Raw genomic sequence first — 24174 nt, 5'->3', positions numbered from 1 at the left:
CCCAGTTTGCCCAGTGTGCGGTGCACGGGCAGGTACTTGCACCGGGGTGTCTTTTAGTAGTTGATCTGTAGTTAGTAAACTGCCCTGTGTGCAGTGCACGGGCAGGTACCTGCCCAGGGATGTCTGTAGGCCTTGAGCAGAAGCCATTAAATGAGCCCATTTCAGTCGTCTCTCTCTGCCCTGTTAAACACTTGTCTTCTATGGGCCTGGTTCTGGAGTCCCAACGTCGTCAAGGTTAGTGAGCTCCGGTTGTTTCAATGAGAGTTTGAGAGCCTTTTAGTACTAGTGTCCTGGGGCGGCTTCTTACTGCGGGATCCCAAACTGAGCCCTTTAGCACTTGGCCCTCAGGTTAGTGAAGCCGAACAGTTGCAAGCTTAGTCTGGGAGGTGGTGTGAGGTTGGAGAACAAGGTCTCCATAAACAACCAATACCGGTTAATAATTCAATATCTAGCCAATGCGTATTCTTTTTAAAATAGTAACTTTATTTTACATGATTCGGGCACAATGAAATACTGTAAATAGTGTTCCAGATGCAAATGATTCTACCCGGTGGTACTAATGCCCCTCAGTAACTATCTATCTCACTACCTCACTATCTCACAACTTCTCTCTCTCAAAACATCACTACCTCACTCTCTAGCTCACAACCTCACAACTTCACTCTCTCTCACTCACTACCTCAATCACTCTCTATCTCACTACCTCACTCTTTCTATCTCACTAACTCACTTTCACTCTCTCTTTCACTACCTCTCTCTCTATCTCACTACATCACAACATCACTCTATGCTTATATATCACGTCCTCACAACATCCCTCTCCCTCGCTACCTCACTCTTTCACTATCTCACTCTCTATCTCACTACCTCACTCTCTATCTACCTCACTCTCTCTCACTACCTCACTCTCTATTTCAATACCTCACTCTCTCTATCTCACTACCTCACTCTCTCTCTGCTAATGCAATAGGTATCACATATGCAAAAAAAAAGCTAATGCCAATAGAAATGACAATGCCATTTATTTAGGGATACAAAAATAATAAAAAAATAATGAGCAATACCAATAGCTCTACCTATAATATTGCCGAGACCATTGCATTGTAAATGCTTGTTTCCATTTTGTTCCCTGCTATTGTTATTACAATATGGCTCCACAAAAAAGCAAAAAACATTGTCATTTACAAAGCCAATAGCTCTAACGTTAACAAATGCGCGACCAAGTGCATTGTAAATGCTTTTTTCTTAGTAATGTTCTAAACCCATGAGGTCCTGTGTGTCCTCTATGCTAATGGCCCCCTCGATCCTTGAGAGTCTTTGTTTTGGGGGTATATTGTCTGTTGTTTGGGCCTAGTTTTGTATAACTTTGGACTGTATTGTTTGGTACTATATTATTGCTATATGACTGGTCCTTTTCATTCCATGCCCCCCCTTCTTTTGTAATGATATGTTTGGACTTTCTCAATAAAGAATTGCAAAACATACAAAAAAAGCTCTGTCAGGCTTGGAATTAAAGACTATTCAAGAAAACAGTTATATTGGGCGGGCAAAACTAAAATTTGATGGGGACTAATATTTTTTATTATATTGCTCTGAGTCTAAATCCGAGGTATTCGAGAGCAGGAATAGTTTTCATATGTTAATAATCATTACTTCTACTGTGTGTGCTTCTTGCCTAGTGAACTTTGATGTGTCGTCTGCAATCTAGTTACAGTATTCCCAGACTTGGATTCGTGATGAAACTTGGAGTGAATACAATCCTGAAAACAAAGTGATGTGGATAAACTAATAGTTTATGTTTACTTTTAACGACAGGTCCTCTTATCGCCACATCTGTCTTTTCATTGAGAGCGACAGAGAAGGAAGAGAAGTGTCCTTCTGACCACAATGATCCTGAAAGAAGACGCATCCCTGATCTACCACCAAGTAAGCGAGAAGTACCGAACAGCATTATATAATTAATCGTACAGCAAGAGTATTTTCCTCACAGCTGCATAAAGAGATAGAAACATGAAAAAAGTATAATTCAGAACCCACCTCAGAACAATATTCTTATTATTCAAGACAGTATGACTTCATGGTTATACGATACAATGAATGACAGACTCCCAATGTCTTTTTCCTGATAAAATCAAATCTTTATTCATGATTCTTTCATTTAGAACATTTATTTTATTTTATTATATTGCTGTAGCCTGTTGTACCCAACGTATTTTGTCCAAAGGGAATAAAAAGCGACTTTTTCTGAGATTGCTAGAAGCGCTTTGTCGTCGCTACGTTTAATGCTGACATGTCCCTTCAACCTCACATGAATAATTATCAGAGTATTACTTTTTGAGCACGCTCAACCCTTGAACCAATGTTCTATGTTGTACGCATTGTTACCTGATGATGGAGAACCTTGAGTGCACTTTCTATAGACCATCACCTTATACCGGAAATCACACAATAATAAAGCCCTGAAGAAGTTCTTTTGGACGAAATGCATTGGCTACAGCAGGCTACAGCAATATAAGAAAAGAAAATAATTGTATTGAATAATAAGGATATTGTTCCTAGGTGGGTGTGGAGTCATACTATTTTCAAGTTGACGGAGTATCCCTCCTGGTGTTGAAGATTAAGACGGCTGATCTTTTAAATTCTAGCACCACAATGTTTGCTTAATAATTTACGCACTAATGTGTTGAGTGCGGTGTCTTTGTGCCTCAGCCTTTCTTTTGTAAATCGCTTATAGATAGAAACATGATTTCCACAAGGGTTTTAGCCAGTGTTGGCAGCATCCCACCCCCTCCCTACCCCCCAAGAGGCTTTTTACAAGAATATTCAATACTGAATTTTAAAAGTACATTTTGCACCATTTATTGTCCAGTCATTATTGTTTTAAGAGATGCTATGGAATTGCAGTTTGAACATTCTCCATCCTAAGATTGAGCAAAATTGAATTGTATAATTCTTTAGTATGTCTGGCCTGTTAAGCATGGCTTATATTTTAGAAATGATGCATACTGGGCTGGTTGTCAGGTTTTCCGCCAAATAATTATTCAAAAAGAAAAGAATCATGCTTCCAATCAGAATGAAGTACATCAAATCACGATGGCTTGCGGCTTACCCTCACTTATACCCTCATGTTAATAATGATTACTTATTACTAGGCACTAGCTCAAGTCCATATAGGAAATCTTTCAGTGTCTTAGGAAAAATAAGTGCATCTCTAAAATTGAAAAGAGCATAACATTGCTCACATCTTGTGCTCACTCCCCAATACCTTTTGACATTGTAAAGCAGGCAACCTCTGGCCCCACTATCATTACTGCCCTAGTCACCCACTCAAGTCAGTCCTGACATCCTCAATCTTGGTAGCAACATGCAATTCTCCTCAGGTAAACTTAACTCGGGAAGCCACAACATTCTGGTCTAAGCCACCATACCATTTCTCAGCTCACCCTAGTACCTTCATATCACCCTCTTCTTAAAAGAACAAGTGCCTACCTCTCTAAAACAGGCACTAGTTAGCCCAATTACCCTAAAATTAAACCTGATTCAGAGGATCCAATGTGGCATCCCTAATATGGGAACTAATAACATTTACTGTACACGGGTGTAGCTCTGCATCTCTGCCAATTCACATTTAGCCTCGTCAATCTGGTTCCGCTATCTGAGCAGCACATAATGCATTCCCTATCAGATTTCATTGTTTAATCACCACCGTCCTGTGACACCAGCAAATTAAAAGCACTAGACACTGTAGAACTACAGTACAACTTTAACCTTATAGACCACAACTAATTAATTAAAATCCTATAACAGAATATAGGTCTGTAATTACCGATTTTTAACACTATCAACTATTTCCTCGAAAATGCTTCCTATAATGGGAGAATGCTGCTTGGACGATCACTTCTTTTAACCTGTCCCCTCACCACTGCTATTTATTACACACATGTACCCACTTGGAGATTCTGTACACACACATGGATTTTCTGTCATGTAATCTGCTGAAAATACTCAAGAATTTGGAAAAAAGAAGGTACCTTATAAAACCCTTTGATCAACTCTGGTATTTTCTGCGAATACAAAAGAAACTAAATCCACTTGTGTGGAGGGTAGACCCGCAGCAAATCCTGCAGAATTTTCACACATATCCCCCCCAGATGCAATCCAGTCCTCACAGTTACCTTCGACTCAACACCATCCTCTAGTCCTCGCATAAAAAACACTCATATTGCAGTTTTAGTCAGCTTTGGCATCTGAATAATGAAAACTCCAAATTTACGGGCACAACCTCACAACTGGCCCAAAAGCATTCAGCCAGTCATGGAATACAGTCATTTTTGTTTGTGTGGTATCAGTGATTAATGATCTACATTAAGGACAATATCGCACAGCCCTGTGCCTCCCCGGTCCTAAGAAATGACGAGGGAACTCCGCAGCATGAAGTCTCCTAGACTGGTTAGCCATGAAGCCCGAGCTAAAGTCAGTTTTCTTCTCATTATATACATGGCCGATCAAAACCAATAGCCCAAATTTCTGGAATTCTGGCTCTCTCCTCCTATTTTAAAAGTTGGTCTTGGAATTTTACTGCCCTCGCTCTTTCATTTCCTCAACTGCACATAAATAACTTAATCTGTTGCTCCTTTTCAATGAGTCAGGCGACTACGGAGCTCCATATCTAATAATCCGCGTGAGCTATTAATGATCTTCAGCAATTGATAAAGTAACTATATAATACATGTAAGCCTTAAATTCATTTATATAAGCCTGTCTTTAATTTACTTATTATTGGTGAATTGTGGCATATCTGGTCACCTATAACAACAAAATAATGTTGCAGTTCAACTGTAATAACTTATTACAGTTGAGTTTTGACATGACACTGCCTGCTGTCAGAATTCACAGCAGGCATAAAGGCAGGACAGGGAGTATAATCAAAGTTTCAGTTTAAACAGTAAAAACGACACCTGGCTTTTCCTTTCAGCTCTTTTCTTTGCTAGCTAAACAGAGATCAGCAGAAAGGAAATACTTATGCCAACATGTTGATTTTTTCATACTTTAGGTAATTATATAATATAGGAAACATAGAATATCTCTACATGTTTCCACAGATTCTGAGCAAGAGTGTTTTTATCTGACTCATATTAAGCTCATTCTAATATCTTTGTGCCACAAATATCCAAGTACTTTTTGGTGTGCTCAATTTTGTACTACAGATTCTACTTGTGGCTATGTATTATAAGGAATAAAGTACACTGTCCTACATTATAAGGCTATTGCAAGTAACTTGGGAGTTGACCTCTGTATAGTCCCAGAACTTCTTGGTGATTTTCATTATCCTTATAATGTACCGCAGTGGGTACTTTATCAAATTATATAACAAAGAGACAATGAACATTCAAGAGTATTCCCACTTTCCCAACACTCTTCCTAATTATAACTTTACTTTTATTGAATATAATAACATGAAAATAATTTAAAGTACTACAGGCTGAACACATGTACACACAATGGGTTGCTTTATTCCTTTTTCTCTGCATTACTATTACATTACAATATTGGACGTGTAAAATACATTTTCGGTTGAATTAATTTTGTTAAATATGTAAATTGCCCAAAAATATCCTGGAGCCCCCTTCAATTTCCCACCTAAGAAACACGCACTGCTGTATTTTCTAGGAATTGCTTTTGCTGTGTTTTCAGTGTGGGGAGCAAAAAGCTCATGAATATCCATAAACGTACACATTTGTGGGTGTTCCAGGCAATTTGCATGATCACCTCACCTGTCATATTCCATTTTGCTCCCCAATATACTTAGTACTGTGGAAGATATACTATGCTAGTGAATAATAAACAATTAACAGCCTACCTGGAATCTAATCAAATCCTGGATTCATCGCAATTCAGCTTTCGACCAGGCCACAGCACGGAAACTGCGCTTCTGGCAGTGACTGACTCTCTGCGACTTGCACTTGATGCAGGCAGTCCCGACATGCTCGTGCTATTAGATCACTCAGTGGCTTTAGACACCATCTCACATGTCAGGATGCTGGAGAGGCTGCGATATATTGGGATACAATGCTCGCACTTAAATGGCTCCACCATTTCCTGAAAGACAGATATCAAAATGTCATCCTTAGCCCCTATACCTCTCGCAAAATGTGACTAGACAGGGGTGTCCCATAAGGCTCTTGTTTGAGCCCAACTCTGTTTAATATCTATGTGTCCCCCCTTGCTAGTATCGTAGAGCCTAATGGCTTTTAGATAATCTCTTATCCGATGATACCCAGCTGATGTTTACATTTGAGTCAGATCTGGCCGTAACTTCACAGCGTATCTTGACCGCATGGCTCTGAAATCAAAAGCTATCTCTCCTGTATCCTCTGAGAATTTCAAACCCCCATAAGTGACTCTTTCCCCTTTGTATCTTCTACATTTATATCTCTCTTTCCTACCTTTCAACTACTCCCTACCTTTGGTTTGTTCGCTCTGTTTATTCTACCTTGTTTCTCTTTGATTTCTTTATCTATCCTTCTCCTAACGCCTCATATTTACCTTTCTCTTCCTTCTTTCCTTTCCTCCCCTTTTTCCTTCTTTTCTTCTCCTTCCCCCCTTTTTTTTCCCCTGATTCTCTTTAAAATTTTACAAAATGCTTTTTAATTTTTCCTTCTGGTTTCTTATATTTAACTCATGATGATCCTTTATTTTTTCTCTTTTTTGATTCTGTATGACAATGTTCTTTCTATGATCTGTATTTTGTTGTTCATTATACTTTTTTCCTCAATAAAGCATTTCAAACACAAAAAAAAAAAGATCTGGCCGCAACTAAAAAGCGCTTTGCCTTGGGCCATCTCCAACTGGATGAATAACAATTATCTCTTACTAAATGTAGATAAGACCGAGATTATGCTGTTTGGCAAGGTCTCCTCTGTCTGGTCAGATGAGTGGTGGCCTCCCCAACTGGGGCCTATCCCTATGCCCAAATAATCTGTTAAGAATCTTGGTATGAAAATGGACCAGGCTCCTACGATGAAAGATAACATTCTGACCACCACCGGATTATGTTATCAGAATATGCGTCTTCTTGCGCCAAATATTTCCGTACCTTCCTACATCCACCAGAAGACCTTCAGTTCAAGCCCTAGTAGTAAGCAGATTAGACCATGGCAATGCTCTTTTGGCGGCAGCAAATGAGACACTGGTAACCAAATTACAGGTAGTCCAAAACACGGCAGCCAGGCTCGTTTTCAACCTCCCTCCCGGCATCTCTTCTGCTCCAATGTTAAAGGAGCTGCACTGGCTAACAGTGAAAAAAAAGTGCATTTTCAAACTCTGCTCTCTTACTTACAACGTGCAAAGATCCCAGATATCTTCAACTAAAAATCAAACTGTACATACCTAGCAGAAACCTATGATCAAGCCCTATTGTGTGTCCCCCGCACTCGTATTATGAGATGCAGGGGAAGAGCTTTTTCTTATCTTGACCCTTTTTATTGGAATAAGCTTCCAATGCACGTTCGCACCTGTACAAACTATTTCAAATTGAGAAAATAGTTGAAAGCCCACCTATTCTAATTCCTATACGCCTCTTTCTGCTGATACTTGTTAAACTGGCCACAGTGCCAAGATGCCCATGGGTGAGTTGTGCGCTATATTAAATTTAAATAAAATAACAAAACATTTCTCATACTACTAAGTTTAATCATCCACAGCTCTAAATATCAACTGATTCTGATTCTGGTTTGAATCTCTGAGTTTGTGAACTAAGATAGATTTTTGTACATGTAACTTGAATTTAGTACTTATGGGCTGGATAAAACTGTGAGCCTTATAGGTGAGGGGAAATGGCTGATGCAGTCATTAAGGGGTCTTTTGTATGGTAAATGCAGGGGACTGCCCCTTAGGTTTCTATTCCATTCACTCTATAGTCTTCAGTAGGAATACAGTACTGGTAAGATCTCCCCCATATTTTCTTTTCTTTGTCTATGATGTCATTAGTCAAAATGCTTTGAATACTCATCTCTGATCTTATTAATCTAATTTACCTTCCTTATCCCATTCCTTACATAATTACCCTATAGATATTCACACTACTGCCTGCCTAAAAGACTTTTTAACTCCTCCACAGTCAGGGATACCTTCGAAGGACAGCTTTTACCCAGAAGTCTCCAACATAGACTTCCAGAGCAACCCAAGTGACCGCGATCTAAGCCAGATGCACATTAAGGAGAGTAGGAGGGTTTGCAGGGATAGGATGAGGAAAAAGGATCAGAGTAAAATAAACATACTACTTCCATATTATTTCCTCATTCAGACTTGTATCTTGACGTTGAACTCTATCACTCACCATGTTGTTCAATTAGAAAGGGCAAGGCAGAAAGAGGAAAGTTCAAATCCAGAATGCCAACACAGCTACAAACACAGCTGTCAAAGAAAGATGCACTGAATGCCTGCAAGGTACAATAGCAGACCCACAAATATGAAGCACCAGAAAACTCTTGACTCAGATAAAAAAACATGAGAACAATGAATGCCAAAGCCAATGCCACCCAAAGAATCCATCATCCTTTAGGGCACAGGGAAAGATAGCCACAAGGGACAACAAGGTCAGGAGGCACCTCAAGACATGAAACCATGGGCCAGATATATGAAATTCTTATTTTGCATTTCCTAGGAAATGCAAAATGGTATGTACAGAGTAGGAATCTCTATTAGGAAAACGCAAATAGGAAATGCTATTGCATTCCCACCTATGGGCTAAATAGGAAATGGTTTGCATTTTTCTAAATTGCGATTTCCTAATAGGAAATCACAATTTAGGAAATCCAAAACCAAGGTTGCCTCTGGGCTTAAGGCCCCCCAGAATGCTCCTCGAAATTCGTACTGCATATGTAAGTGCACATATGCCCTAGCGGCCTTTGGGCACTTCATTTTACATTAAAAAATGCTTTTTTAAATTTTGCACATGTTTACCATTGACTTAGGGTCGATGGTAACAGCATTTCCTAAATGCCCAATTAGCATTTAGGAAATGCTTTTTACATGTGCTTTAGGAATTGCAAATAGGTAATCCCTATTTGTGTTTCCTAATTCGTGGTCGCAATTTGCAATTTCTACCGGGTAGTAATAGCAAATTGCGACAAGTTTTTGGCCTCTGTACATATGAAAAGACTTTCGCATTTTTTAATGGGCCGAAATTGCGGTTTGACCCATTAAGAAATGCAAAAAACTTTCGTACATCTGGCCCCATGAACCTTCATTTCAGACAGGCTTCAAGGAGAGCCATTTAACAGTGCCCACAAGGCAAGTCTGGTGTACGTTATAGGTGCATCATAGCTGCATTGTGCCTTCATAGACTTCTCTAAGGCATTCATTCAATGGGGTGCCAGGGGAACGATTTGTGACTTGAGTACTATGTCTGGAGGCACCACTGTATTTGGTTTATATTTTAGCACAATTACATTTTAATTATTGGGGATCAATTAAATCAAACAAGCATGACGAGGCTTTATTATTAAGAACCAATTAGAAATTAATATGGGAAAAGATAAATATTGACCTTTAAAATGGTAATTTTACCTTGATTATCCTATGATACAGCCAATGACAGAATAATTATATTTTGGGTAATAATTCGACCTTAAACTGGCACGGAAGCTCTTTTTTGGAAGCTCTTTTTTAAATTTACAATAAATACTTATAAACGCTTGAATAATGACCTCTTGCGGTTCAGCAGGAAGTACAGTGAAGGTCATTTATACCATTACTAAGGGCATATTCAGCAAAAAAGCATTCCAGTTTTTAACATAAGTCTCTAAAGTACTCTTCCCTTCATTTACTAGAATGACTGAAAAGATGGAGGGTCCTTCTGGGGCTGAATCTGGGGTTACCTGTGGCAGCTCTCAAGCTATACATGAAGCCAGGTCCTTGTATATCCAAATCAGTACCACACAGCAAGGTACATTTCCTTGCTTCGATTTACCAGGGAAGATCTTGCTCATTTATTGTGTAAGGAATTAAACATCATAAATGCCTCTTGTTATAATAGATGAGCTTTGTTTTGTGAACAGTGAATTGACAACCTGGGTAAAGAAATGGCCCTCAGGGACAAGTCAGTCACCAGATCGAAGTACCTCATTAAAAACAGACCCAAGCATGATATTTAGAAAACAATCACAGGCAACATTTCTGCCAAAACCTTGCTTTAATCAAACTCTCATTACTCAGAGAGTAACATTCGCTTGCTAAGTATGTTAAGTAGCACTCAAAAATAAAAATGTAAATAATAATTTAATCAAAACATTGTTTTAATATGAAATTTTGGACAGTTCCATTTTCTGAATGAAAATGTGAATCAGTCTTTTCACCACAAAAATACATTAGAAAATTAAAGAGTAGTCATTGATATTTATGCTTATTACCAAAGGCAACATTTAGGTCAGAATGAGTATCCCAGAGAAGCTTCTGCCTGCTGCACTGGTTTGTGGTGGTGTATGACCCACTCCCACGTCATTGTGTGTTAAAGTTGTAGTTGGGCCTGGTGTAAGCTTCACACTGTCACATTTTAAGTTGAAAAGTCCATCCTCATTAAGTTCTAATATTAAACGAGTTAATTAATCTCTCGGAGCATCTATCTCTCTACTGCCTATCGGTTGGGAAGGTATCTTGAGTTTGTGTGAGCAGTGAGTCACTCATTACGAAGGCTTGAACACTTCTAGCAGATTAGAAAAAGTCAGATTCACAGACTAAGTTTTTGTAGCATGTAAAGTTGTACTAAAGTAGTACTACTTACTTACTACAAAATGCAATTCACAAACCTATAAGTGTGCATAGTTGTTTTCTGTGGGGAGATCCTCAAACATACTCACACAATACTAAGTCACCCTAAGTAACAAGTTTCAAGTCCTGCAAGAACTAGAGTACGACAGAGACCCAGAAGAAAGTCAGTTGGAGAAGATAAAAAAAAACTTTGACATCAACATGCCAAGAGGTACTGATTTCCAAGAAATACCAGCATAAAGAATGGATCTCCACGGGACTCTCCACAAAATCCAAGAAATAAAGGGAAAGGAAGCTGCAGTCAACACCAGCCAAACAAAAGCAGAAAAAGTGAAAGCTCAAGGTGAATACACCAAAATGAACAAGGAAGATAAGAGAAGCTTAAGAGCAGAGACGTGAAGATTCATCAGTGGTCTTGCCACAGAAGCAACACGCCTTAGAAACTTGAAATAACTCAAACAACATAACAAGGAAACTGTCCAGCAGATACAGCACGCCAGAAAGACCAGTCAAAGACACAGGTGGGAAGAAGATCATGGTTAACTAATGCATACAACGAAGATGGGTGTAGCACTTTGAAGAACTGCTGAAGGAGCCAATGCCACAGTCTCCATGACTCTCGACTGCAGCAGACCAACCACGGATGAAATATGGCAAGCCATCAAACATCTGGGAAATGAAACGCAGCAGGACCTGACAACATTCCGGCAAAGGGACTGAAGGCAGTCATTGAAACATCAGTAGACATGTTCTACTCCATGTTTGGAAGGATCTGGAAAGAGGAAAAGATGCCATCAGACTGGAAGGAGGAATATCTCATCAAGTTCCCCAAGAAAGGTGACCTGAGTAACAGAGGTATAACCCTTACATCAACCCCAGGCAAAGTGTTCAACAGAGCCATCCTTAACAGAATGAAAGAACAAGTCAACACTCAGTTGCAAGACTAGCAAGCTGGCTTCTGCAAAGATAGATCCTGCACAGACCAGATTGCAATACTGCGCATCATCATTGAGCCTTCGATGGACTGGAACTCCCCTTTCTCTGTCAACTTCATCGACTATGAGAAGGCATCCAACAGCTGCACAGAGCGGCTCTTTGGAAACTCCACCGCCACTACTGTGTGCCACATAAACTTGTAAGAATCAATAGGAACTCTTATGAGGGAATGACCTGCAAGATAGTCAAAAGAGGACAACTCACGAAACCTTCCAAGTGAGGACCGGAGTCTGCCAGGGTTGTTTGCTCTTGCTTTTTCTCTTCCTTCTGGATATAGACTGGATCACAAAGACATCCACAGTAAGGAGAAGAAATGGGATCCAATGGACACTGTGGAGGCAATTCAGTGACATGAACTTTGCACACAACATGGCCCTACTCTACTGTGCCCATCTGTAGATGCAAGAGAAGACCGACAATGTGGCAGCCACATCAACACAACTTGGCCTCAACATCCACATGGGAAAACCAAGATCCTGAAGGCTAACACAGGCAGCACAACTGCAGTCACGCTTGCAGGCGGTGCACTGGAAGAGGTTGAAGCCTTCACCCATCTGGGCAGTGTAATAGACAATCAGGGCGGCACGGACACTGCCTTCAGTCATCTAAAGAAGATCTGTAGCTCCAAGGACCTAACGCTGCAAACCAAGATCAGGCTTTTGAACACCAATGTACAACTGGGCCTTCTGTATGGAGTAGAAACGTGGAGGACAACAGTGACCACCACCGACAAAGTCCAGACCTTCAGCAACACCTGTCTGAGGAAAATCCTCCAAATCCACTGCCCAAACACCATCAGCAACAACAATCTATGGCAGCAGACTTGCCAACCCCCTGCTCACGAAGAAATTATAAAAATACACTGTGACTGGATAGATCACACCCTCTGCAAGCCTGAGTCAATTGCCAGCAGGCAAGCCTTGACCTGGAACCCCCAAGGGAAAAGGTAAAGAGGAAGGCCAAGAAACAGTTGCACCGAGGCGAAGCTGACTGCAAGCAGATGGGTCACACCTGGAGTCAGATTGAAAGAAAAGCCCAGAATAGAGATAGCAGGAGACTCCTGATTGAGGGTTTATACCCCATGAGGGGTTCTGGGCATAAGTAAGTAAGTATCCCGACACATATAAGTTACTACCTAGGGGCCGATTCCGATGTGGTCAGAAACGTCTCTGACAGTCAGTCAGAGCCGTTCTGACCGCATCGGAATTGCCAGTTCGGATTCCTTTCCAACGGACCCATTTTGGTGGGGTCGGTTGGAAAGGAATCCGAACTGGATTTTCGAATGGCCTTTGACGAACTCAGAGAGCCCGGCTGCCATTCGGAAATCCTCCATCAATCCCTCAGGCGGCTTTTTACGGCCGAGGGATTCCGATGGAAGATTCCCACAGCCTTTCTGTGCCAGCCTTTCCGACACAGAAAGGCTTTGGGAATCCTACTTTGGGGGCCCCCAGCAGGGCCCCCATCAGTGCAAGGCCTCAGAATGGTGTCCTTGGGGGCACCTAAGGTGCCCCCCTGTTGTTCCCTGCACCCGGTGGAAGGCAACTTGAGGTGCCTGCCACGGGGTGCAGGGATAAACTGCACCTCTGCTCTTTGCAATGCATGCTCCCATTGTAAAGAATAGGATTGCGACCAAACAAGATTCCATTGCATCCTACTTCCTTGGCTGGAATCAACGACAGGAGGTCGTTCGGTTCCAGTTCCCAACTGAGTCCGTCCGACATCGGAATTGGTCTCTTTGTTCCTGATTACAAGTTTGTCGGCGTATTCCGACCTGTGCATAAACCCCTGTATGCACGGTTCGGAAAATTGAAAGGTATTTAATGCATCCGATAATGATCAGATGCGTTAAATACCTCAACCTTTTCAAAATTTCGGCAGGTTGAACTTGCCAAAATTTGACAAGGAATAAGCGTACAGTATTTACTGTATTATGCAGATTTTGCTGCGTTAGATACCCAAAATCTGCATGTTATTTCCCACAAACTCATAACAAGTGTTATTTATTGCACCAGATAAATGACACACCCCGTGGTATTGTTATTTATCAGGTGCGATAAATAGCACTTATACTCGTAATCAGGCCAATAGTATTAAATGTGAGAGGGACAAGGGAATTTGCTGGTAAAAGGTGCATACTTACTACCGAAGGGAAGTGGTTTAGGAAGGAGAAAATATGGGTTTAGGTAGAGATAGGGAGGGGCTTTTACCCACCTACAAAAGAATAAGCCCGTTGATATTCACAAACTGCTCTTCTGAAGTTACTACACCCAAAATGGACCCAATACTGTTGTAAATATACTGCAGCTCAAAGCTGGATTAAGTCCCTTGGCACTACAAAACCCTCCCATAAAAAAAGAATGGAGGTAGGAACTTGCACACAAAAAAAAAGATATGAAATAATGTTAAATTAAATGCAATATTTTGAACTGGTTAAGAATATAAATAATTTTATTTAACGTTAAACAATTATCTAAAAATGAAACACCTTTATTATTTTAGTTCAAAATATTTTATTAAACTTTTTCGAATGTAATAATTCATGTATCATTAATTTTTATTAAAATATAATTAAATTACTTTTGATTAATTCTATACATCACATTTAATAATGTAATACTTTAAAAAAGATAATATACTTTTTTACCGTAGGCGATTTTTAAAATGTAAACTTAACAAAAAACATTTGTAATTTAATATATTCAAAATAATTACATTTAAAATTAAGTTAATAGTGTAGTAGCATTTGTGTCATTTGGTTTACATTGAAAATAAATATATAAAATTAATTTACATTAATATTTAACATAATAATGTGTTTACTAATTGTTTTGAAGTTTAATATTTTTTATTTACTTTTCCCTATACTTTACCATATGGAGATCCCCACCACTGGGTACAAAATAAAAAATGTTGTTTTGCAGATCTAATTCTTCAAGGAACGCACAAACTGGTCTATGCTTTCAAGCTTTTCCAATGTGATTTCGCTATTCACAAAGGTGCCAGCACTTATCCACAGTTCTAAATAATGTCACATTGAAATTGTTTTAGGAGGTAAAAGCATCATGTGGTGGACAACCGAACTACTATATCTAATAACAGGGATCAGATGAATTCACAGTAAAGCTCCCTCAATACTTTACTTCCTCATTTGATCAAGTTGGGCGCAAGTGAAGAGGCAAGGCAGACAATGGTCATTTCTCATCCCTGCCTATTTTGCAACGTACCCAATAGCAATGATCATGCATAATACTTCATAAGTGTTGCTTTACTGTCACTTTTGTCCTGTAAATGGGGCAAACATGGAAAACAAATGTCTGAGGTACAGTCCCATTATACCCGTGGTTGGATGGCGAGGGGCCTGTTGGCGTTGGAAACCCTTTGTCACTTGACCCACATGAATAATGGGAAGCACTGGAGAACAAACTACCGGGCTCATGCGGGTCCTGCTTGTTCTGCAGCTGGTCTCGTTCATCACACTTGTGGGCAAAATTCACAATGTGTGACAAGCCCCTTTTGAGAGTCAGCCTTTGATGTCTACAGGTTAAAATTGATATCTGTGTTCGAAGTTCTCCATTGTTGTTTGGGCTTACTAAAAGGAAGCAGGGGTCATTGATCATGGAATAGAGCAACACAATGGTCCAAATGAAAATGTTTATAGTTAGCATATGGCACATTGATTTCCACCTTTGTTTAACAGGTGATACGGTCACAAGTCCTGTTGGAATGTTTGGAGGAAACAGAGAAGAAAGCCTTCATTCAACAAATTCTCAAGAAGAAGAAGAAGAACTTAATGAGTGTTCCAGTACAGGTGAAGTTAAACAGAGGGGTTCAAATGCTTTTCTCATGCATGAAATATTGAGAAGTATCTAATTGTACATCAACTATTGTATGTAGGAATATTTTCCAAACTAGAAACTTTGTGATATTTAAAAAGTAATGTAAAATTGATACAATATTTGTCTTAAACTAAAGTAATGGTATTGCATGTCAATAATTAAAGTAAGGATTTGTTGCTGAAAATTTGCATGCCCACTCCGTTTGCTTGTTCCTTCATTTTTGTTTTCTTAGTGTTCCTGCGTGGTGGTGTCTAGTTTGTGTAAAGGAATGTCTATTTCTACTGTTCAATACAGTTAATGTCTATATATTTTTATAATGGAGCCAGATAAGGTTTTCAGCCTCTGTCTCACGTACCTGGAAAAAGGTGTTCTTAGCATTCTTAAGACAATGTCTTAACCCCTTCGCCGCGGGGGTAATTCCCCCGCGGCGCGGGGGGACGGCGGCGGCGCTGTGCTCGTGACGAGCCCAGCTCGTCATGAGGCACAGTGGAGCTGTGCTCATGACAAGCTGGGCTCGTCACGACTCCGCCAACTGATTGATTCTCACGCACAGGCGGGGAATCATTTACGCGTGGGAGTGGCGCGACCGTTATGATGAGCCCAGCTCGTCATGAGCACAGCTCCACTGTGCCTCATGACGAGCTGGGCTCGTCATGAGCATACAAGGGGTTAAAGGTCTAGAATATCTCCTCGTCATAGAAAAAGAGGAATGTAATTTAGTGGCTTACTGTAGTCTGCAAGGGTAAAATGTGATTTATTTATAAGTTTTATAAGGTGATTGCTTCAAAGCGTTAGAGACGATAACAAATGTACACTTTGATGAAGAGAAACTGGAAAGTAGCGTCCTATCAGATGGGGCAAGTGCCTATGCCGGACATTCTTCAGTTGCGAACCCTGATATTTGTTCTGCACACAGATGAATTAATTGATCCTACATCATGACTACATCTGTAGTTGCATCTTCCCTTTTGGTTTTGATTTTGCTAGCCATTGTGGCTTAAGACAATTGAGAAAGGTAAGCCACAGACAAACAAATGTAATCATCCTATTGTAAGTAATTATAATATGTTATCTTCATGAAATAACTTTAAAAGTATACTAAATATACTTTGAAAAGCAATTCTTAGAACCGGAATTGGTTCATTTATGGTAGAGCTTGAGTTGGGTACATTTTATCTTTGATTATAGCTCATGTTCAAGATGTGCTAGCATGAAACAGCCTTGTACAACATTGTGGCATATTATTAAACTCGAGTAAGATGTATAAAAACACAAAAAGTGTTCTACTGGCACTCAGTGTTTTTGGTAGAGGATGATAGATCACATTGAGCAGTAGCTAGTAGGAACAGGACACATTCAGTCACATATCATCCAAGCAGATGTGACTAACGCAGGCAAATGTATATTGTTCTGGTCTGCATCTGGTATCAAGAGAGGTGTTTTTACTGGTCTCAAAACAAATTGTAATGGAAAATATGAGGTTTCAGCATATTTAGAGACTGATCAAAGCAAAAAAAATATGCAATGAGATTATGCAACATAGATACATTGTTTATAAAATGCTATTGTATATATAAAATAGCTAGTTATTGTACTATAGTTTAATAGATAATAAGAGCATGAGAAGATGACATGTCGCCTGTCCCTTCACACATAAAGCAGTAGCAAATGTTTGAGTTGGGTATTTCTGGAATACAATCATAAAAACATACAAATAACTTGATTAAACAGAATTCAAAGAATTGAACATCCATTTAGAAAATCTAAAGAATGGAGATAGCAGTGGTGATTATGTAAGGGATTATTTATATGTGGGGGACCCATTGTAAAACATTTGAGACCAAATTTAAGGTTAAAATCCTTCTACGGTGAAGTGTATAGCTAAGCATCACCAACTGTTTGGGCAAGTACGATTCATTTTTATTCCTTCATCAGGAGCATATGATAAGTACACACTGCAAATATGTATTAAGGAACTCTGAACCATCATCATTAATTAGGTAATCTGGATGCACCAGGATGCACTCTTGTTTTATAGCAAAATAATATGTTCCATATCAATGAGATATCCCTTGATTTGATCTTAGAATTGATGTTTTAAAGGAATTTTGGAGATGAACTGTACCTGTTTGTTCTGCAGATGTTTCCTGTTTCTGATCAAGGGTTGATTCCTCTTTTTGTGCCTATGGGTGAAGCAGATATTTATTTGGCAGGCTTCCATTCTACCAAGCTTGAATAAAATAAATGGACCTCACCTTTTACTTCTTTATTCTTGCTCTTGACCTGTGTGAATGGTGGTTTTCTTGCTTACCTCTACTGGCCTTACTAATGTCGGCATTCAAGACTTTATCTGCTTTAACTCTGCTGCATTGACCTGCAGCTGTGTCTTCTGAAATCTTTAAATGTCGTTGTTTAACACTATTATCTATAATTAACATTATGTCCCGCTTAGAGGATGTTGACAAGGCTGAGACCTCTAGATTTAAAGAACAGTTCTGTATAGAGGTCTCCTATTTCATCCTTCTCCAGCTCCCAGTTTTGTTCCAAGTATCCACCTGTTTTAAACTATTGCAGATTTTCTCTAACTCCCACCATTTCCTCTTTCACTTCTTCTAGTGTCGGTCTGTTATCTATTAGGGAGAATAGTCGGGGGACAAGGACAATCTCGACTCAGGTAGAAACGTATTACTTTCTGTGATGTCTAACTCATTTATGAATGGTGAGCAATAACTTTGGTCAGAAAACACCAAACTTTTATTTCCCATATCTCCTACCTCCATAATATCCTTTCTTATTAGGGCTAGATTTGTGCCTGCATTTTTTAAAAGTGTATATCCACAAAATCTTTTATAGATTTTGTTTCAGATAATCCACCATCCTCACTTGGTGTTCGGCTGCCAAGGATCTTCTTTGACCCTTTATCGAGTTATTCCTTGTCATAACATTTTGATCCATAGAGTCTCCTGTCCGAACCTTTCTCTCTGCTGCTTTTCCTTTCCCTTTTCACTGCTTTGGTGTCTGTCCTTGTCCTGCTTTAGCACTTTCGGGCCACTCTTTTATTAGTGGTGTATTTATATCCCCCTCCCTTTATTGGATTTATTAGTTCAATTAGGTCAATTGATCAGAAATACGGTATCTAGAGCACCAGACAGCAGATTACAACGATTTTCCAGCAGTTTACCAGATAAATAAAAGGCATTGTCATTTAAAATTGAAAATAGCTTAAACTCTCGCATATGCGAGAACTATTGCATTGAAAATGCTTGTTGATCCTTGCAGCGGCGATGATATTCCAGGCCCGCGCAGGCCTAGCGGTCCAGAGGTCTAATGGCTGCTACTGCTGGCTCTATCTATAAGGTTTAATCAGTCCGGTCTTTACCACCAGCTGAGTGGGCCGTCACTTTCCTTTTTACCCCCTCCCTCCTGCCAGCCTCTGTATTGCAGCGAGGCGGCCATATCGCTGAAGAGGGAAACAAGTGGTCTGACGTTGTGGGCGTTACAGTAGGCAGGCGGGCACGGCAAGCAGCACGGTGGGGCTCAGGAGCTCATAATGAGAGCCTAGATGCACTGTACACTAACCTATAACTCTAAAACTGATACAGAATGCATACGTGGTATACACCACAGTTTATATGGAGTGATATATAGTTCAGTTTTAATCTTGGTTATGTGCATGAAATAAAATATGTTTTTTCAGTGCAGGGCATTCTCAGGCTGTATGTTATTATCTCAACTATAATCAAAGCTTTACATGGCTCAATGTCTTTTAGCTTTATTTTAAACTATGGCTAGAAATAGTTGTTCAGTGTAATGATTCATCATGTGTGGCATATCGTGGTCTTAGTTTCTATGTGCACCTGAAGGCCCTTCGGGGACGATCTCTTAATAGAAACAGTCTTGTTTGTCTTCACTGTGCCAACTTAAAATGACTTTTAAATTAAAAATCAAAATAAGTATTTTTTATAAGCATTAAGAAAGATGACATTCATATTTTACTTTTACTTTGAAGCTTGAGTTTTTGCGATTCAAATCTCTGGCTTTCGGACCTTTACTCGTGTAAGATTGTAGTCAAGAATAAGGGTGAACAGTGAAATCACTTGGGACCTGGGTTCACGAATTTATATCTTACACAACAGTAGCCCCTAATCTAATATTAGTAAAAACAAATGAATTAGAATAGCAGTTAATGTTTATTTACTGAATATTTAGAAGACAGCAATCAATAGTTAACATTGTGCGAGGTGATAGAAAACGTGCTCAGTGCTCATATGTGACACGCAAAGGATGCAAAATTGGTGCATCGCACACAGTTAGAAAAGACCATAAAAAGATAACTATAGTAATATGGTTTGTGAGTCCAAAAGGTTTACTGCAATTTGATTGTATAGGGATAAAGGATCATCATCAGGACGTGGCCCGAGTAAAGGTAACATAGTGTACTGGAAGAGAAAGAAGGAGAAAGAGAGTAAGGATAAAATTAATAATTTAATGCAATTTTCATTTTCTGGTGAACTGAGTCCAATTAGTCTGAGGAAACAAAAGAAAAAAAAACGTAGAGAAGTTTTACACCACAGGGCTCAAAAAATCCAAAAAATGGTACTAGTCCTGCAGGTCTAGTACCTTGAAAAATCTCTTCGACCTAACTGCAACCTACTTGACCTCCATCTCTGAAAGCGGAGCAAATGTGACAAGATAACAAGACTTAAAGGCATCTTTATTGTTCATTCACTGTGTGAGCAATAAAAATACCTTTAAATCTTGTTATCTTGTCACATTTGCTCCGTTTTCAGAGACAGAGGACAAAAGTAAGTTTGTCTTCCTACTCGCCAAAAGGGTGAGTAGGACCTAATAACAGCTCACACTCATTAAATTTAGCTCGCAAACGCGAGCGGTCGAGTGGATTTTTCGAGCCCTGCACCAATGGAACAAGGATAAGATAGTTCATCAAAAAAGGAGGACTTGGACAAATTTAGCTCACCAAGCTTGCCAAGCAGAGTAAAATGCTTGAATTCCAAGGACAGGACAATTTTTGTTACATTTGTTTTTACTAATTTCAGATTAGGGGCCACTGATGTGTAAAATATAAATTCTTGCAAAGACAGCTCACTTAATCGCAGTAGGTTCTATACTGTGATACATTTCAGTCTCAGTAAAATAAACAGTTTCTTTGAAAGATAGAGTTCTACCTGATTCTGTCTACCGTAGCTTAACTGTTGTGTCTCCTCTCTCTGATCAGCGGTGCCTTGACAGCCTACTTGTGCAACAATCAATCCACGTAATGAGGTTTGAATTCTTTTCCAAATGTGGAGTGGGCCTATTTGGCATTCACCGCTTAAGCTAAATTAAAAGTATGTCAGTCTCATTAAAATAAATTACTGAAGCCATGGTCCTGCAGAAATGGTTTTCAACTACATACTGCTCAGCAGTAATTGGATTTCTTTCACTAACACAAATATCATCTTCAGCATGAATTAACTATAATCCTGTTTTTTAAATATCAGCAAATACTGTACTGACTCAGTTGCAGATATCTTGCATCCTGCAGTGTAAATGTAGTTGTAAATTAATCATTTACGTCTAAAATAGAGGCGTTAATTTTCATGGGTGCTTCATATATGTAACAGTTTTTATCTTGCTTACAGGATTTCAATTTCTCAGTCCTGAACCTTTTTTGAGGAAAGACAAAGAGTCAAGACCAAATGCAATAGAGGTGATTAATGCCGTTGACGAAGAAATAGACTCAAGTGAGTGACCAAGCACCTGGCTTTTATAGAGATGGGGTTGTTTAAAGAGTAACCCATTTGCACCCAGTAAAGATGCTTTAAGGTTACTGTAGACTGTGGCCTTGACTTTGGGGGGGATGACAAGATTTGCAAATGCTCTTGCCCTGTTATCATAAAGGCAAAGCAGGTTGCTACCTAGAGCTCCTATCAGGAGACAGTGATTGTTCTGATGCAAAGCAGGCCTATTTCTCTATTAAGCCTGCAGGTAAGGAAGTGAGGGCTACTGTGAAATTAGAAAAATGGAATGTTGGGAGCTTTGTTGAAAACAATGGAGGGTTCCAAGTTTCTAATGGCTGTCAGAAGCCTGGAGCTCCAACATTCCAATGTTTGTTCATAGCTGTTGCTGTGGACAAAGGCCTCACAGAGCCCAAGGAAATTTCAGTCCCTTCAGGCTCCGTGAGGCCTTTGTTTTTATAAATTAGAACATTCAGCCCTCTAGGAGCGGAATGTTTTAATAGCCTTACAGCCATCTGTGGCAGGCTTTACCTGCAGTTAAAGGCCCGCTCCCTTGTTAAAGGCCCTCACCTTTGGCTCGGACCTTTAATGATGCACATGCCTTTAATGGCCGATAGAGCCCGCTATAGCGGGCTCTAAGGCTATATTAGAGGACTGCATGTTGACCTCCTGCTCCATGGCAAATCTTCCTGAAGTTAATTTAGCTCACAGGAAAATACACCTCAATAGACAGCAGTAGCATTGATAAATCAGTACCATAGAGTTTAGACCTGTTAAACCATTTGCAGGCCAATGAAGATTCTCCAAAGCAATGTTATAGTTCTATATGTGAATTAGTCTTGGTTTCAGTTTCAGTTACTAAAATTCTGTGTGACACTGGCTTCTGGTGTGATTGGTTTCTGGACTAGGTGTGGGATTAAGTGTAAGGTTAGGCTTTCTATTGGAAGTTGGGACTAGGGCTTCCTGTGCCATTGGTTGCTTGGACGTGAGTTAGGACTACTGGTAGGGCTAGGGCCTCTATTGGACATAGAGGTCAGGGTTTTTTAACTGATTGGGTGCTTGGACTAGGGCTAAGATTGGCTGTATGGACATGGTCTCCAATTGGTTCTGGAAATCAGGGCTGGTGTTGTGATTGGATAGTGTTAGTGCAAGGGTTCCCATTGGTTGAAGGGGTCACCTGATTAATAGGGATACAAAAGGCCAAGGCTTAGGGCGTCTCAGCCCGAGCGTCGAGGTTAAGGGTGGGGAGGACAAGGGCAGTTGCCTGTTCGAGACTGGTGAGGACCAAGGCCAGAAATACTGCCCATGTTCCCATCCAGTAATACCCACCCCACCCCACCCCATCCACATCCACAAACATAGTAACACACTCACACCATATGTACCCCACACATAACCCTATGCACAGACCAATGTACCAGCATACACTACAAAACCAACCAAACCACATCTATACACCCTTCTATCCCAACTACCACACATACCCACCATCACCTACAAACAGTACACAACTCTATCCTATACCACTAACCAATACACTCATCACTAACACAACACCATTCAACACCATACATAATTACATCCCACCCAGACCCACGCTCCATGCTCTAATTACTCCTAACAGACCACCTTTTATCACTAACAAACATATAATCAGCCTTCCATCATTTGTCCAACCAACACCCTCCTCTTCCCTCTACCATAATAACACTAACGCACAACACATACACTACACACCACCACACTTTTTAACTCTTGCAACAAACCAGTCTAAGAAAAACACTCTCACCTCTACTTCATTCCCTCCTACACACAACATACACTCTACTCATAAACACATCACCACCCCCTCTACCTTACAACCTCCTCTCACAAACCATACTATACAACCAAATCCATTGCATGAAACAAATACACCAGCACCCCTTTTCACTACTCCTCAAAAACAAAACATATCACACACACCAGCATAACAAAATCTTCAAAGCACAACACCTCATAATACTTACCATCACAAAATACAAACATACACCCACCTTTCAAACCACACAAAGGAACAAACTCCAATGTCAAGCTTTCTCTCTTCCACCACACCTAACACAGATACAGCAACACAGCAACTCTCTTCTAACCGCCTCTCATCCATTGGACAATTTAGAACCTTACTACATGACCCACATGCTGTACCACCACCCCAGACTCATACACCTTCTGCCCTAAACAAACGCAAACAATATAAGCAACGTGTCACACCTCACAACTTTGCTTCCCCATGTCTACTGCACAACAATGGTACACCACGAAAACAACACAGCACATCAACTCACTCTCAAACACCATCTCCACCAGAAACACACACAGACCCATCAAAATGCCTTCTTAGCATGCTGGATGAGGAACATGATACAGAACAGCTACATGATTGCTATCCTAATACAGCTAATGCCAGCACTAAAAACACACCTGCTACAAACCCACACAATACTGATCACTCTTCTACAAAACAAAGTCTCACTATCACCAAAGGCCATTCTCTAAACTGTCTACTAATAAATGCTTGATCCTTCTCAAAAAACAAACATCACATCTACGACCTGTTCACAGATGCAAAACTAGACATACTATTCATAACTGAATCATGTTTGGGAGATGATATGGCTCTAGTCCTGCATGAAGCCGTTCCTCTAGGCTATCAAAGAATCACCCAAAATCGTACAGGCAAAAAAGGAGGTGGTTTAGCTGTTGTGTTTAGGCAAACATTACACAACACTAAAGTTGACGACATCTCCATAAAGAATTGTGAGGCTCTTCTAACAAGATGCAATCGTCTTCCT

General features: G+C 40.0%; 1 protein-coding gene across 2 annotated transcripts in view; it reads left to right on the top strand.

The window, feature by feature from the left end:
* Positions 1-24174, top strand: part of LOC146821356 (uncharacterized) — a 149107-nt gene that overhangs the window by 61753 nt on the left and 63180 nt on the right. Inside the window, exons 3-5 of one of the 2 annotated variants that reach the window (XM_085612300.1) lie at positions 1816-1926; positions 15464-15574; positions 21245-21346. In XM_085612300.1, the coding sequence (XP_085468426.1) occupies positions 1816-1926; positions 15464-15574; positions 21245-21346 (324 nt within the window). The remainder of the gene's footprint in view (positions 1-1815; positions 1927-15463; positions 15575-21244; positions 21347-24174) is intronic. The other variant, XM_085612301.1, reaches the window with a different exon arrangement.

Source organism: Triturus cristatus, chromosome 6 (assembly GCF_964204655.1).
Source record: "Triturus cristatus chromosome 6, aTriCri1.1, whole genome shotgun sequence".
Classification (NCBI taxonomy): Eukaryota; Metazoa; Chordata; class Amphibia; order Caudata; family Salamandridae; genus Triturus; species Triturus cristatus.
This window is presented reverse-complemented; position numbering and strand designations above follow the sequence as displayed.